General features: G+C 35.0%; 2 protein-coding genes across 5 annotated transcripts; one reads left to right on the forward strand and one right to left on the reverse strand.

The window, feature by feature from the left end:
- The first annotated feature begins 84 nt into the window (after positions 1-84).
- Positions 85-12,653, forward strand: LOC134267184 (glucocorticoid modulatory element-binding protein 2-like). Of its 3 annotated transcripts, none has more exons than XM_062749404.1 (9): positions 85-220; positions 652-736; positions 3,058-3,269; positions 3,474-3,657; positions 3,995-4,184; positions 4,280-4,294; positions 4,684-4,806; positions 4,995-5,117; positions 11,318-12,653. In XM_062749404.1, exons 2-9 carry the CDS (start codon positions 677-679, stop codon positions 11,869-11,871), a joined length of 1,461 nt encoding a protein of 486 aa, XP_062605388.1. In that variant the 5' UTR covers positions 85-220; positions 652-676; the 3' UTR covers positions 11,872-12,653. The 3 variants fall into 3 exon arrangements, with proteins under 3 accessions (XP_062605388.1, XP_062605391.1, XP_062605389.1); XM_062749405.1 differs by lacking the exon at positions 85-220 and adding an exon at positions 345-363; XM_062749407.1 differs by lacking the exon at positions 4,280-4,294 and having other exon boundaries at positions 11,318-12,651.
- Positions 6,703-10,419, reverse strand: LOC134267181 (uncharacterized). 2 transcript variants are annotated; one of them, XM_062749399.1, is made up of 6 exons: positions 10,257-10,419; positions 8,755-8,873; positions 8,572-8,628; positions 8,391-8,432; positions 8,209-8,250; positions 6,778-7,591 (listed from the first exon to the last, which is right to left on the reverse strand). In XM_062749399.1, the coding sequence occupies exons 1-6, from the start codon at positions 10,274-10,276 to the stop codon at positions 6,996-6,998; spliced, it is 876 nt and encodes a 291-aa protein (XP_062605383.1). In that variant the 5' UTR covers positions 10,277-10,419; the 3' UTR covers positions 6,778-6,995. The 2 variants fall into 2 exon arrangements, with proteins under 2 accessions (XP_062605384.1, XP_062605383.1); XM_062749400.1 differs by lacking the exon at positions 8,209-8,250 and having other exon boundaries at positions 6,703-7,591.
- Positions 12,654-16,845: the final 4,192 nt, after the last annotated feature.

Genomic DNA, 16,845 nt, shown 5'->3' on the forward strand with positions numbered 1-16,845 from the left:
TCTCAGCACTTCCGTTGTTCCCCCACTAGTTACTCTCGTGACCTCTCGCGTAGGCTCTCACGTGATTACGTGTTATGCCAAGTAACGTAGGGTAACGTCACACCGAAGAGCGTGCAAATCACGACATGTTTGGACGTCCATTTTAGACAAAGAATTTACATTTTTTTGGCGACGTTTTAAGAGATTTTACAACTAGAAGCTCTGGAACAGAAGTATACGTGTATGTATGAATAACGTAGTCATTCGTTCTGCTTATATCGACGGTTAAATGTCCCAGTATAGAGTCCGGGATTTGTAAATATCAACAGGAAGTAAATCGATACTGAGGCAATGATTATTAAATTCTCGGAATTTTAAACGAACGTAATTTGTAAAGAGATTTATAGGTTTAATAAACCTAAGAAAAAATAATTGAACTTAATTTAGGGGCCTATTTTAGTTTTATGCGTTACGTCATTCTTTTTACAAACTCTATGAATATTCATTCAGCTGTAAACATTAAAAATTTTGGTCCATGTGAATTGTCAGTAAATATAACACTTATATTAAATAACATTTCAATGTTGGAAATATATCAAACACATCTAGTCTCAGCACATGTACAATACTTGTTTATTTTTTTTTCTTTTCAATTAATAGCACTTATTTCAGGATAGATATTGAGGCAAAGGCAGAAATGGAAACTGTAACCTTTAAAAGTGTTATGTCTCCAAAAAGAGAACCAAAGATGTTACCGGTAAACTATTTCATCATGTTCTTAACTTTGTTGATATAGTCTCTGGGAGTATTATATAAAAGGGGAAGTTTCTAGTATGCCGGTTCCCAGAAACACGCGATTGCGCATGAGCAGTTATTTCCCTTGCCGTTGCTATGCAGAATGTAAACAAACCGCAATTTCCCACTCACTTCAATAAGACGCATCCAGATCGAGTGATTAGGGTTATATAGTTTTTAAAATTGGGGTTGTTTTATAAATTTACTCTGAAATCTTTCTGACTTTGGGGTAATTTATATACTGTAGAAGTACTTTTATCCGCGTGGTATTAATTTACGCTATGTACGCGGTCGCAAATATTCCGCGGAAATTTGTCCAAGCGTACTTAATATAAATGAAAGCCATATAGTGACAGTCTAGAAAATCCGCGTAATAATCTACCCGCGGATTAAACAGAAATTGAGATTCCGCGGAATTATGACCCCTTGGAAAAAAGTACGTCTACAGTAATTTTTGCCTTTTGTGACCAAAAACTTACTTGAATCAGCCTAATGTCAAATCGTGCCGATATAGGCCTACATCGGTCTCCATCACTTTGCCTTTGGGTTAGGCCTAGTTCATGAAATTTTTGCATACAAAGAACAGGAATTTTTTTATGAACGAAAATTCGGATGAATCAATCTAGGTCTAATGTCCATACATGACCACCTTTGAGTGCTAAGTTTAGGCAAGTAAAAGTGACTTACCGTTTACTGCATCTCGATATCCTGACCTCCTAATGTCCAAATTCAGAATATTTTCCCTATCATATCGATGATGATGCACAATTCGATCCATCAATGACTAGTAATTAGCTAACATTTGTTAAATCCATATATTTCTCACAAAAATCTCGCAATTTTAATAACATTGCACTTTGAGACAGTTGAGTCCTATCAGGCATTTCTTTATTACGTCAAAACACAAGTGACGCATATCATGAATATTTATGAGATTACGTCAAAAAATGATCATGTGACCACATTCCTAAACAACGCAAGATGGAGTTTTACTTTCTAAACAAGTACGTTATTTTACGAAATCTCTTAATTCTCATTTAAAAAACTGTGTTTAAAAACCAGTTTTTTTAAACCCAATTTTTCACAAGGAACACGAATTTGGGGTCAAATTTGCAATTTGTGGCTTCTTTTTCGATTTTGTCGATCGCTCACGCGATCGTCTATATATTGTACACCGCCTTCGGCGGCACCTATTTTAGCGCCATATTTATGGGGACCGGTATACTAGAAGTGTTCCTATAAAAGAATGCATAATAAATTTGATATCCCATTTTCACTATTTTCCCACATTCTGAACTTAGTAAGTTGTCATTTATAGTTCAATATGCAAGTTTTGAGATTATCTCCGTTGTGCTCTTTCGTAACTACTGGATTGTAAGGATGCACTCTTCAACTCAAGAATAACAGAAATTAATTAAAGGTGTCATTTTTAAAATTAAAAAATAGGAAAAAAGAAAAAATATCAGTGGTTGTAAGACTTTTCAGACGCGGGAAGAGATATGGACCTCTCCTCTAATAAATATGGTACACATGCATCTGATCATTGTACGCTGGCATTCTAAATGACACACTGATTCTTTCTCCCTTATTATAACTTCAAAGATCCCACTAACTTTTTAGAAAAGGTTAATACATTCAAGGAAATTTTTACTTTATATAAAGACTATGATGATTCTTTCGTTTTCAGGTACTAGTATCCTAATTGAAAGTCAATTTGAAAAATATGCATAGTTGAGCTTGATAAAATAATGAAATGCATCATTGCTTAACATTATTATCTTTTTATAATATTAAATGAATTTTAAAAACCATAAACATTATCTTTTTATAACATGTATAATATTAAGTGAATTTTAAAAACCATAAAATCTTCCATTTATTTATACATATTTGTATACACTAACAACCTGTCCCACATCCATGCTGATATGCATACTTTTTGGACCTCTGTCGTAGATGAGTTATAATCTGGAAACTTGCGTATTGCTTTTTTTTTCTATCTAATGCTACCAAAATACAGACTTAAGGTTGGATTGATAAGTAATTAACTGTGAATGTACACTTATGATTTGGAAAATGCTATATTACTGAATACTGACACTTTTCAAGAACTCCGGAAAAAGGAATTAGTACAGTCAAGAAAGTATGCCTCCCAACTTGCCTTTAGTTGACTTCAAAGGGAAATAAGTAATGCAAAGTCTACATGTAAATTTATGTATTGATTGAAATATATTGCAATTTCTGGTTTAAAAAAAAATCGTTATTTTTTTTCTTCATTCAAAGAAATTATCAGATGAGAAGATACTTGATGTGTCCTGTGGGAATCTGAGAGGTAGGCTCCACAGAGAACTATTTACCTGCCCAGGGATACACAGAGAATGTATAGAGCTAGAGGATCAGACATTCGTCACCCCCAAAAAGTTCATGTACATGGGAGAAAAAGCCAGATTGAAGGACTGGAAGAATGCAGTCAGGATCAATGGCATCCAAGTCAGGTAAGATTATAACAAATTACTAGATGCCTATACAATGCCTTGCAATGGTAAATACCCGTGATCTGGAATTTTAACTCCTAAGACTACTGAGAGAAAATATGTACAATTTTTTGGTTTATTCATGGAGTATTAAAAAAAGAATGTAAATTAATTGCTAAATACCATATTTGTTGAAGGATTTTACAATAAGAATATGTTTACCAGGAAACATATAGATGCAGGACAGTTGACGTTTTGGAATCATGAGAAGATGTGTACTGGGAGATGTCAGGCCAGGACGGCCACACGACCCGATTCTGTAGTGTACAACATCCCTCAACCCACCAGTTACCAAAGCCCAGTAACCCTGCTCACGACAACAGCTGAAAACGGAACCATGAAAATACAGGTTTGTTACCATTGGAAAGTTCAATGATCAAAAAGAAGTACCATAATTTTCAAAACATAGAACCATAATATATTTCTTGGAGGTGCTGATTCTGTACCCTGAATCTTCCCACCTTTAAAAAGTTGAAATTTTTTGCTAAATTGAGTCATTTATCCGCATATTCACCATATGAACATATTTTCCCAAAATTAAGTATAATTCTTTAAAAGTTAAAATTTAAGATGTCAATTAAATCTTAAAGGATGACCTTCACTTATGTATGTGTGATGACTTACAAGTATAGTGATGTACTTGTACATGTGATGACCTACTATAATGTACATGTGATATATTACAGAGTGTGACCAGTGGTGAGAGGGTGCCCTGGGATGAGGAAATCACTGAGGAGCCGGAGGACATCAAACCGGACCTGGCACAACTCCAGCTCCAGATGTTAGAGAACATGAGCCAGGCTCAGAAGAAGATCCAGTCCTCACTCAAGACTCCAGTCACGTATCCAGACATCCAGGGGGAGACCACTGACGAGGGTAAATACCAACTGTAATCCAGATGTCTAATATTGTAAACTACTTTAAAGAAGCTCTACCAGTATGTAAAATAATTCAATGCAGATTAATTGCAGATGGTGAACAAATAGGTAATATTTAAGTTAAAGTTCGTTTTTAAATGTTTTTTTTATATATTTGTTTATTCATTACAAGTTTCTGATGTTTGCAAATGGTTTCCTTTTCTGATATAATGAGTATAATTTTTGGTTTATGAAGATTTATATGTTTATCCCATTTTCATACTTTCTTAATTTATGAATTAAGTAAGAAATTTCATCAATGAATCATGAAAGTAATGATTTCAAATGTCTTAAATTTTTACAGAATTTTTGGAAAAAATTTTGGGGAAAATTGTGTTATGGTTGGGAAAGTATCAAAACATAAAAAGCCTCAATGGTAAAAAGTCTGGCAGTGTGTTGTTTTAGATATAGATGATTTAATTATCTTACTCATTAACTAATCTTTATTCTACATACAGAGGATAGGACACTTTGGAAAGGTATTGTGGAGCTGGGATTAGTTGATGAATTTTTTCGGGAAATTAAGGCATCTTTGGATGTCCTTAAAAACAGAATGGTCCGAAGGATGGTTCCCCTAGAAGGTAGGAGATTTCTGCAGAAATATTTATCCATCGTCACGCTTATGCATGCAGTATACTGATCATTCTCAATTGATATCTCCTCTAAAACTGCTCTACACACAAAAACATACTTGTATATGATGAATACTTAAGTCAGTTTGATATATATCATCTGAAAGTAACTTTAAATTTTTGAATTCTATTTACAGATACCAGAGTGATTTCAGTGATTGTTAAACAGCTGGGATTGATGTCAAAAATGAAGTACAAACTAGAAGCTCACCAGATTGACATGGAAAAACAAAGAATTCGACTAGATAGGGAAATGGAAGGTAATATCTCTTTTTTCATGAAGTTTAGTATAGGGGAGCTCATCTTTCTGTAAGGTTGATCACAAAATATGATGAAATTAGTTCTGGTGTTATTTTTCATTCACATAAATGATCAACAGTTCCATGATAGTTTTATACATGTTGAATCCCTGTTGCTGACTGCATGAAGATATAAAGTTTGTTGATAATATGCTTAGCAGTTTGTCAGAAATGTAAATTAAAGCAGATAGAACATGACATGTGGAGTGCATTCGAAACCGTCGTTCTTGTTGTTCTTGAGTACTGTTCGTACATTCACGAACGCCGAGAATATGTGCGTACGAACATGTTCATACACAGATACTCGAACGCCAAGAACACGTGGAAAAATGGCGCATCAGAATGAAGTGCTTTTATACTACAACCTATTTGATATGCTCATTGAGGAAGATGACGCTAATGAACAATTATTTCATCATATTTTTGACCCTGTAGTAATGTTTTCTCCACTGTACAGAAGACTCAATGCCCCGAAAGTTGAAAACTTTGCCGAAAACATAGTCCCCTCCTTCTCCAACAACGATTTTCGCCGACATTTCAGGATAAATAGAACTGTGTTTAACATATTGAAAAACCGATTCAGTGAAAATTTACAAAGAAAGAAAGGAGGTTTGTTTCAAATTTCACCTGAAAAGCAATTACTTATTTGCCTGTGGCATCTAAGCAACCTGGAAAGCATCAGAGAAACCTCAAATTTATTTAGTGTGTCCACAAGCACTGCACATGAGTGTATTCATTCGGTTGCGGAATTGATTGCAACTAATGCTTCAAAATTCATACGATGGCCAACACAAGAGCGTTTAAATGACATCTCTCAAGAGTTTCAGAACAGAAGCGGATTGCCAGGTGTTGTTGGTATTATTGATGGAACGCACATCCGACTTGTTAATCCACCCGGGGGCGAAAGAGACTATATAAACCGTAAAGGTTACCCTTCTGTGCAGCTCCAGTTAGTCGTGGATGATAACATGTTAATAACTGACGCCTATGTAGGCTGGCCTGGTTCAACCCATGATGCCAGAGTGTTAAAAAATTCACCTCTATATCAAGAAGCAGAAAATGATAACAAATTTTCTCAGAATACCTTCATACTTGGTGACGGTGCTTATCCTGTAAGAGGGTGGCTGCAAACACCCATAAGAGATAATGGTCATTTATCATGTTTATCTCCTCAACAAAAACGATTTAATAAATCTTTATCTTCAGTGCGACAAACAGTTGAAAGAGCTATAGGACATTTAAAAGGTCGATTTCGGCGTCTTCGTGAAATATACTGCACAGATGTAGAAAAAATATGCAACATCATTATGACTGTCAGTGTCTTGCACAACCTATGCATTCTTGCTGATGATGATATTCCATCATTCATCGAGTATGAGGAGGACATTAACAATTTCCAGAACATATTTCAAAATGCAGATAATGGACTAGCTACCAGACAAAGACTTGTGAATATGTTCTAATTAAATAAAGATTAGATGATGACAACCACTTTTGTAATTATATGTGAAATGAATACTTTATTTGAAAAAAAAATAATAAACAGTTTACAAAAATACTGATCATTTCTTGATCTCTCCATATCACAACAAAAAATCTTCATAGATCAATAAAAACTTGGTAATTAATAGAATCACCAACAAACTGCACCGTAAAAAGCACAAACAAACAAAATATAATAAACTTGACTAGTTAAACAAAAAAATCTCAAGATCCAAGATTACAAGTCTGTGATAAAATTTCTCAGTTATTATTTCAAAAAAAATGGCACAAATAAAACATCTTCATAAACAGTAACGTTAACAAAGTTAACAAATTCACTTCTTTTCTCCCTTCTTATCAAGGATGTCTAACAATCTGTCCAAACGTGACAGCTTCGCAGCTTGTTGCTCTTTGAGAAAATCCTGTAAATTGCTTCATCTGCTCCGACTGTTTTTCTGCATAATTCTGCAGGAAGTCCAAAACTGTATTCTTCTTCTTTATTTGTCGACCTGGTATTTTCTTCACCATTTTCACTGGAGTGTCTGATTCGGAGCTGCTTCCGCTAGGAGATATTGCTCGTTTTTTAAGTTTTGTTTCAGAAGAACTGGTTGCTGATCCGGATCCAGATGAATGCAGAGTGTAAGCTGGCTTGGTTGATGGTTTGTTTCCATATAACATATTGAAATCGGTCATATATGGCACAGTCTTTGCATCATTCCCACTTTTGGAATTGTGGTCAATCACCTCCATATATGATCTTTTTAAAGACTTCCATTTATTTGCCGCTTTTTGACCATTCACTTTATAGCCTTTCTGGGTCATTTCTGCTGCAATATTGTTCCATATTCTCTGATGTACTTTGCTTTTCCTGAACTCCTCATCTTTCTCCATACGGAGAGCGACCAGCATATCCGTTTCTTTTCTTGCCCAGGTTTTTGGTAATTGCTCGTTCTCTAAATGAAATAAATTTGAATATGCTCACGAATCTTGAATAAGTACAAGGAAAAACTTCTTACATGTATTTATTTAAGACTAATAAGTTCAAAAATAGGTTATATATGCAGCTGAATACAGACTATCAATTTTACCCCTATTTCATTGTTAACACAAGTAGTTCCAGTTTAAAAAAGGTTTCTTTTAAAAATTCTTTGGGGTGTTTATGGAGTGGAATTGGTTTATTTTTGGGCATGAATGGAAAGGAGAGGGTTTGTAAAAAAAATTATAAAATTGATAACAATGGGAAATTTCCCATTTAAGCGTGTAGCAGGAAGGGTGTAAAGAGGCCCATATTTACCCTTTCCACGAAGAGAAAGTGAAAAAAGGATGGTAAGTGTTACATTGTATTTATGATGCCATTCAAGGACTTGCAGACTAATTATCCTGAGAGTATGAAAAATATTTGGACTTGAAATGGTCTTACTCTGTGCCAAGTTTCAGGTAAGTTTGGCTGGTGTGTGTTTTTTTAAGTTATTCATGTCATTATATTATAAAGGAATTAATGCATAGCAAAATAATAGGTAGTCTGTGTCGAGCTTCATAGGTATTACAACATCTTGACCACTTTTAATACCTTCAACATGTTTTTCATCCAGAGCTTGTTTGGACTTGTCAACTGAAAAATTAACATCAAAAGCACTTTTTAAAAAATGTTTAGCAATTAATTCATTACATTATAAAGGAATGCATAGCAAAATAATAGGTAGTCTGTGTCGAGCTTCATGGGTATTACAACATCTTGATTACTTTTAATACCTTCAGCATGTTTTTCATCCAGAGCTTGTTTGGACTTGTCGACTGAAAAATTAACATCAAAAGCACTTTTTAAAAAATGTTTAGCAATTATATGTAACTAATTAAATAATATTTCTTTTAAAAATAAACAAAAAATACATATCTGAGATTGGATCAACAAATGAAAATACTGTAAAACTACCTGGTTTTAGCCCATCTGCTTTCATACTCTGGAGGAATTCCTCTCTTGCTTGTGCATCTATAAAATAGAGAATCCAAGAGTGTTTTTGTGTGTGTGTATTGAATATTCCCCTTTAAGTATTCTAAGTTACAAAACAGTGTAACAAAAATGCATTTTTAATTCCTCTTTCGATATTGCAGATACCTGTCTGAAGAAGCAGGAAAACTTCCTTTGTTACATCACATTCATACTCCAATTGGTCTGTTGTGTCTAATAAACTTATGGTAAAAATCTCCTCCTCCTGATCCATAGCTTTTTTTGTACTGAAATTTTAAAAAGATGATTCATAGTCTTATTAATCAAAATAAGGGAATACACTATAATATATACCCCGGTATGACAAAAGTTTTATGTGACAATGCCTCAGTGTGTGTGTCTTGAAACATTGCTGATTTTGAACAATTTTAAGCAAAAGATGCATTTTCTTTCTTTGGGTCACATGTTAACCGGTGGGTTCATCCCGATTACTTGTTCGCACCGAGTGGTATTGTGCCGAGTGGTTTCGCCCCGTTTAACTACAGGTTATGTATATTTATCCTGCAACTACCCCTTGCATTGACCTAATAAAGGTAACCTAATAAACCAAAGCTTTATCCGGTCACAGCCCTAATAAAGCCTCATGCATGTATTCCGACGTTCAAAAAGCACTGTGACGTCACGTTTACTGCAATGTTTACGCCATGGCGTCATAGTTTTAACTGCAGAGATGTGCCTAAATCTGTCGGAATTAGCTTGTTTTGATGCTCAAATGTAAAATTTTGTTGCAGGATAAACAAAATACATGATAACTGTCTTGGAATATAAGCTATATTTGGGCTCGGGTCGAAAATGTAAGAGGGCTCGGCAAGCCTCGCCCTCTATCACATTTTCTTACCCTCGCCCAAATATCGCTTATATTTCAAGACAGTAACCATGCATTTTATATACATGTTCTTCAATTAAGTGATTTATTTTACACACAGTGGTAATTAGATTTAAATTACATTTTATATCTGATATTGAGTGAAATTCTTTACAAATTCAAAATTAATCCATCATGAAATTGAATGCAATATATCCATTCATTTATCTAAATAAAAAGTAGGGCCTACATAAATAAATTTGATATTTCATCCCTATATTTTTTTTGTTTTACAGGTCCACAACAATACCCTGATGAAGTATAGCTTGATAAAGCTACATAGATTTATCAAGGTATTACAAATAACTTGATATCGAGCTACTAGTATATATCTTTATCAGGGTACTGTGCTATTGATGAATACGGGGCTCTACATGTAGCCATTGTAAAAAAAATAATAATAATCACCCACCCTCACACACACACAGGGGCGACTTTTCATCTTAATTTTTTTATTAATTAAGCTGCTCGTCATTAGTCACACTAGTCACACAACAAGTGTGAAACCACTCAAGAGCGAACAAGGAATCGCATTCGGTCACATGTAACTGTGGGCCTGTACATACCCCCTTGTGTGTGGAGAGACTTTGATAAGCAGTTGTTTTGTGTCCGCACCAATTACTTTTAGAATGAATTATAAAGGATGTCAATTATTTTATTTTTAATTAAAATCTGCTTTCAATAAAAATAACATTTTTGGCTTAAAATTCCAAATATTACCCTCAACAATTCTTTTTTCACTCACCGACTACCTTTTCCCGCCATCTTGTTCTTGTTTCACACTACCTAGCGTGGTGGTGTATATTCTTGAATCGCGAACCCGTTCCTGAGTTGTGTTCTTGGCGTTCGAGAACTGAGAATTTAATTACGAACGCGTTCTCGGATCAAGAACAAAGGTTTCGAATACACTCTAGGTTTCTTATTGACTGTCTACAGATGTTTATGAATTGTTAAAGTCTGTAGAAGGTGATTCTGACTCTATCCCTCTGTGGACTTTTACAATCTAACAAATTTCTGTAGGTGGTGAACTAAAAACCAAATAAGTGCTTTTTTTATGGAGGACCATTACAATTTGTATTGAATATGTTGACTGTGCAAAATATTCTGTACTTATCTTATTGTATACTGAATACATCAGTGAGAAGGGAGGCTACTCTAAATTTAAATGCAGCATTGCCAAGTAGATAATGACTTGAATATTTTAAATTCATATTAAAAAAAAAATGTTTGCAGTTTCCTACTGACCCACTGAAATTGCATCTGACTCAAACTTTTTTTCAGCTATTTTTTTGTTTTTTTACTTTATATATAAGTTCCAGGTTTCCTAAATATTGAAACTTCCATTTTCTATTTTTGATTTTTTATTTCAATTAATTGGTTTTAACAAGTGAAGCATATTTATGTATGGAACCTAATTTTAGTTATTTAATTGTTATTTAACAAAAATCAGAATGCTACATTTTTCAAAACAGAAAACCATTCTCACTGACCTACCCACTTTCATTATAAGTCGGCAACTGCAAACAGAGAATTTTTAAGCTTTACCTTAGCATGAATTTTTCAGAATACAGATGACATATTATTGTTTTAATCTGTCTTATGGCCATCTAAATTGTGTTACCTGTAGTCAACAGAAATATAGCAAGAGGCAGACGTCCATTACCCATTGACAATCATTCTCACTAGAGGCAAAACAAACAATAATGAGAGATACGGCATGTATAAGAAGTATTATGTATGACCAATAAGAAGTAATATATTCTGAGCATTTTAACTCTGCATATATTTTAAATTTTCTATGTGCAGATTTGCAGAAGAAGGTCAAAGAGTATGAGCAAAAGAAAGAAGTACTGAAGCGTAAAAGTGAGTGTTTCACACAGCTGCTGGATATGACAAACAAGGAAGCCTTGCCCGAGGCCAAGAGAAGTCGGGGAGAGGATGATGCCTCACCCGTGCAACTCGTTTTTGCCAATGCTTGCTCAGATTCCAACTCTAATTTCGAGGAAGGATACAATGAAGAAGAAGGTATACCCATGGCAGAGTGTGACAACTCCACAGAAGTGTGTGTGGTGGAAAGTATCAATGGAGACAATGCCACACAAGTGAGAGTCATAAAAAACATCACAAACAACGGAATGTGTATCGAGTTTGAGAACGAAAGTCATGATGTGAATGAAGACGAGATAGACACTGGTGAAAGTGACAAACATTCAAAGGTTTCCACCAAAGCTGACATGAAACAAGCAACAAAGCGTGAGTCTAGAGCAGTGAAAGGTGCGGACCATGTGAGGAAAACTGCCCGACCAAGGAGGAGTACTCAGAACAAAGAGTATGTGTCTTCAGAAACCATTTCAGATTGAGGTTGTGAAATCCATCGCTAACAGATACATGGTTTATTCTGATACTGTTTAAAACACTTCTACAGGCAAACTTTGCTGAATTATTCCATTTATGCAATATTATATACATGTATATACATTGTGTGTACAGTGTTCTTTTTACAGAATATTCATATATCAAATATAAACTCATACATTAATTCATTGTTAGATCTCATGATACTGTGAGATTTTAGTTGAATCTTTGTTCTGTATTCCATATTATGTGAATTGTAAATCATGCTCAAATTTTTATGATGACAAAGTATTGACTAGCAAAATTTAAGAACAGGAACATTGGTTTATAGCTCATTAAGTATATGTTGTGAATTTTTTACTTGATAAAAATAATATACATGTTTTTGCCCTTTTTTATTGGCAGAAATGTTGTTATGAGTTACTGCAGTACTTTGATTGGTAAAGTTTTGTGTGAATTTTCTTGTGGGCTTTTTAATTTAAAACTTCTTATACATTGTACATTTACTGTTTACAAGTTTCTTCTATATTCTGTTGAGATATGTGACTTATGTTGATAACTGAATAGAAATCCAAATTAAATGTTGAAGAAATAAAACATTGTTTATGTGAACTGTTACCTCAAATAATGAAGATTATTCTGTACAACATTATCTGATTGGTTCTAGATTGTCACATGACAGGGCCATACAACTTCATATTGCCTTGTCGTTATTTCATCTTATTCAACCTCTTTGGAAACCTTATGCATTTTCCAGCAATAAATCCTTTGTTCAACGAAACTCCCCAAAAAAAAAGCAAATTGTAGTGCTGAATGTTTTATCTCTAAATCAATTATAAATTAAAATTGACAGTCTTCTTTTTAATTAAGCTGCTTTTAATAAATTAATTAGTAATCAGTGTCTAAGGAACTTCAGTCAAATGTTTCCGTATAAACTCTACATAAAAAGTGAAGGTGAATTTAAGAGCGTATGCATGCTGAAATTGAAAGTTTTGTTAATTTTCAAAAGCTTTGCTTGCTTCCATATGATAAACAATTTATAGCATGAATGTTCAGGAAACATGACTTATTCAGCCAAGAAAAATCATTTACCCCATGACCCTTTTGGATTTTGATTTTTCTTGACTGAATAAATCGATTTTTCAATTGAATAAATGAATATTTTAAAATTTTGATGGAGGTCCTGTATGTGATAGAACTCGCAAAATAATGACTGTTTTTGCATTTTTAAGTCCCAGTTTGTAACTTTGTAAAATTACACACCCTTTGGTCATAAGTAACTTTATGCCCTGTTCACATGGAGAGTTTAATTCAAATTAAATGTAAAGTTACTGCGAATTAGCTTCGCTTAGCGTTCACACGGAGAATTTAATGCGAATTAGTCTAATTCTAATTAGTTTACTGCGCATTAAATTACTTCGCATTAGCTCCGTGTAAACGCTAAGCGAAGCTAATTCGAATTAAATTTTGAGGCATGCATAATGGCAAAATTAGGTCAAATGCCATGAAGTATTTGTGCTATTCTTGAGTGAAAAACTAAGGAAAATTGTGTTAATCACTAAAATATGTGTACAGACAATGTAACACTATGTCAAATGCATGTGCTCATGCATAAGGTGACGTGATGTTGCAATTGATGTCATAATAGCCTTACTGATGCCTTGCTGTAGAAGTAGAATTTTAATTCGCATTAGTTTACTTCGCATTAGCTGTTGTGTGAACGCAATTTAATTCGCATTAGTTTGATTCGCAGTAGTTTACTTCGCATTAATTTACTGCAAATTAAACTCGTCGTGTGAACAGGGCATTAGAGTAAGATACAGACTTTCAAAGATTCTCCTTTAGAAAAATATAGACCAGGCACAAGTTTTGCAAGATATTTCTGTCCCGATTGTAACTCTCAAAAGGAGGCTTACCGTATATACTCGCCTATAAGTCGGTCCGCCTATAAGTCGGTTGTATTTAATAAATAGAGGATATTCAATGTTTTGTAGTTGAATATGGAATTTATTTCACGAGTGGGACAGGATTTTTGATATGTTCACGAGTGCGAAGCACGAGTGAAAATCAAAAAATCCTGTCTCACGAGTGAAATAAATTCCATATTCAACTACAAAACATTGAATTTTCTGTTTATTACATTTAAAAAAAAAATCTTTAATTTTTCCTTTGCCTCTGTCTTTTTGTAATACAGCCATAGGCTTGTGACGTCATAGATGAGCGGTTGAGACGTCATAGATAAGGAGGTAAAAACACGGTAAACATGGATTTAGCAACATATTTTTGGTAATTTTGACAGTTTTATTTGCTGCCAGAATGGTTTATTTATTTCCATCTACCTTATATTAGGGCAAGGAAGATTTTTTTTACAGCAATCTTTGTTATAGGAAGGGAAATCGAGAGTTTTCCCGCACTTCTGATATTCGTCACACTGTGACAGGATACACATTTTGATATCCTTTCACACTGTGACAGGATATCATTTTTATTGAATGAATAAATTACAGTATTTCACAGGTAAAAATGTAATAAGCTTGTATATCAGATGGACTGACTTCATATAAAACCATACTTTTAATAGCTCGCCTATAAGTCGGACAAAGAGTTTTAGACCAGAGATTAACTCCAAAAAAGCCGACTTATAGGCGAGTATATACGGTATTAGAAGTTGATACTAGACACAAACATTGCTAGCTGTAGAAACTAGCTTTATGGTTTTAATATTATAGTCTTTGACCATGAAATAAAACCATAACGCTGCAGTTTCTGCAGCCAGAGCATTGCTTCAGACTTGTGGACATTTGAATTTGATGGAATGACCTTGGTCATGGTAAATTCAGATTTCAGAAGTATGTTATATTTTAAATGGCTTGAAGCTATAGTTTTCTATTAGAAGCACTGACTTTTTTCCTAAAAGTCACCTTGAATGTGATCAAAGGACTGTTTCACGGTTATGGGACACTTTCAGGACATGAGCAACTTTTGTATGAAGTATGAACCTCCAAAGTTTTTCCAAAAGGAAGTTTAAATCTATGCCAACAGTATGACTGCTGATGTCCAGGAGTTAACCACCCCTTGTGTCCTAGAGGGACAGAAAAAATGAAATTCAGTTTTTGATCCCATTTGCCTATAGATGATATTTATTTACCAAAACATGATTGAAATTGGTTCAGTTCCAGAGAAGCAGAAAATGTTTTAAATTTTAAAACTGATGCAAGACAACAGACAAAATACAAGATCACAATAAATATCTGACATACTTTATGTGGATACTTTGATGGAAAGGGGCGTTGATGGTGATCTGGCAGCAGGGCTTTGTGGTGGGCGTGATGGCTTAACTTTTCGGTCATCAACTTCCCTTACATGTATGTACTTATGCAGCAGAATGCCATTGTCGACTGCATACGGGGTTGATTCGATACGCCGAGCCGAAGCGTGCTCTACGTATAAACAATTTCTAAAACGGGTTAAGTTATTGACAAACAGGTTGATAAGACAGAATTGTCACTAGTCTCGTTTGGATCCATCATTTCGTAGGTTCTGTTGTCGATGCGGTGGACTTCTCAGTGTTTGCAGTCTGTCGTTAGTCCGAATGCGGACTGACGATTTTCATACTTATTGTTAGGTTGAAGGAACAGTTGCTACCCATTTTTAAATTCGAACTCACGACCTTACGATCACGGAGCGAGCGCTCTACCCATTGAGCTACCATGAACAGTTGAAAGAAGAGAAGTGGAAAATGCAACACTAAGACTCTATTTGCAAGTGAACGATCATTCAATGTGTTGCAGTGATGGCGGAGATTAGAGTGGTTCCGGGCTTGGTCTTTACCAACCCCCAGTCGGAGTACATCTGGAGGTTGTATTGGAAATTGCCAAAACAACCAATGAAGGAGGATCAACCTGAGGACGGGACCATGATGCATCCTATATCTTAAAGATGTTTACAGGTACATTTCATCCTGGGTAACCAGTAACAGCCAGATCCCATGTAGATCGCGAGGACCAAATGAAATCCCATACAAAGTTTACAAGATATATCCGAGATTAACCCAACGTTTTTAGAAACATCGGAGAGTTGTTTAGAGAAGGGAGCAGTTAGCTGACAATTGGCACCAAGCCGAGGGATGCTTCATTGCAAATGAGGAAAACTCAAAGTCACTCGCAGCTCCATACCATTACCCTGTTATATATCGAAGGGAAATTTTTTCCTGGCTGTTTTGGCCAAGAAGATTACAACCTATATGCTGTTTAACAAATACTTACACATAGCTGTACAGAAAGGAGGTGTGTCAGGGGTCTCCGGATGTGTAGAGCAATAAGAGCATACAAGTGTTCTAAAGAAGATAACTTGAATGCCTCATAAGCCAGTCCAACTTATACTACAGCGCTACCATACACCAGACAGGATACAGACGCTACTCAAGAGTTACTATGACAGGCTTCAGTGACAACTTAGGACTTCACAACATCATGGCAGCGCCTAGAAGTTTGGATTCTCACAAACTGTACAGTATCAGTAATTCTGCATGTTCTCTGCAGCCATGAAATTGATGGTAAAGTCGGTGGAGAAGATGAGCAGAGTTTCATGGATAAAGGTTATCTGAGACAACCCCCCTGTCAGAACGTTTGTGGATGACATGACAATAAGCACAAAGACCATCATACGCGTAGAAGTAACATGGACCTTGAAGGAGATAGTAAATACCGGTATCATAGGTTGATCCCGTATGAAGACCAAGCCAACAAAGTCTAGGAGACTCGTATTGAAAAAAGAGGAAAGTCAAAGAAGAGAAGTTCAGAGTGGGATAAGAGATCATCCCCCTTGTCTCAGAAAAATCGATCAAGTGCTTAGGAAAGTTCTTTGATGATTCACTGAGCAATAAACAAAATGTTGGGTATCCTAGTAATAAAATGAAGAATTAGATGGACATCATAGACAAAAGTGCCTTACCAGGAAACTACAAAGAGTGGATATAC

The sequence above is a fragment of the Saccostrea cucullata genome, unplaced genomic scaffold (genome assembly GCF_032062105.1).
Source record: "Saccostrea cucullata isolate Sc308-1 unplaced genomic scaffold, CSIRO_AGI_Scuc_v1 ctg1951, whole genome shotgun sequence".
NCBI classification, from domain to species: domain Eukaryota; kingdom Metazoa; phylum Mollusca; class Bivalvia; order Ostreida; family Ostreidae; genus Saccostrea; species Saccostrea cuccullata.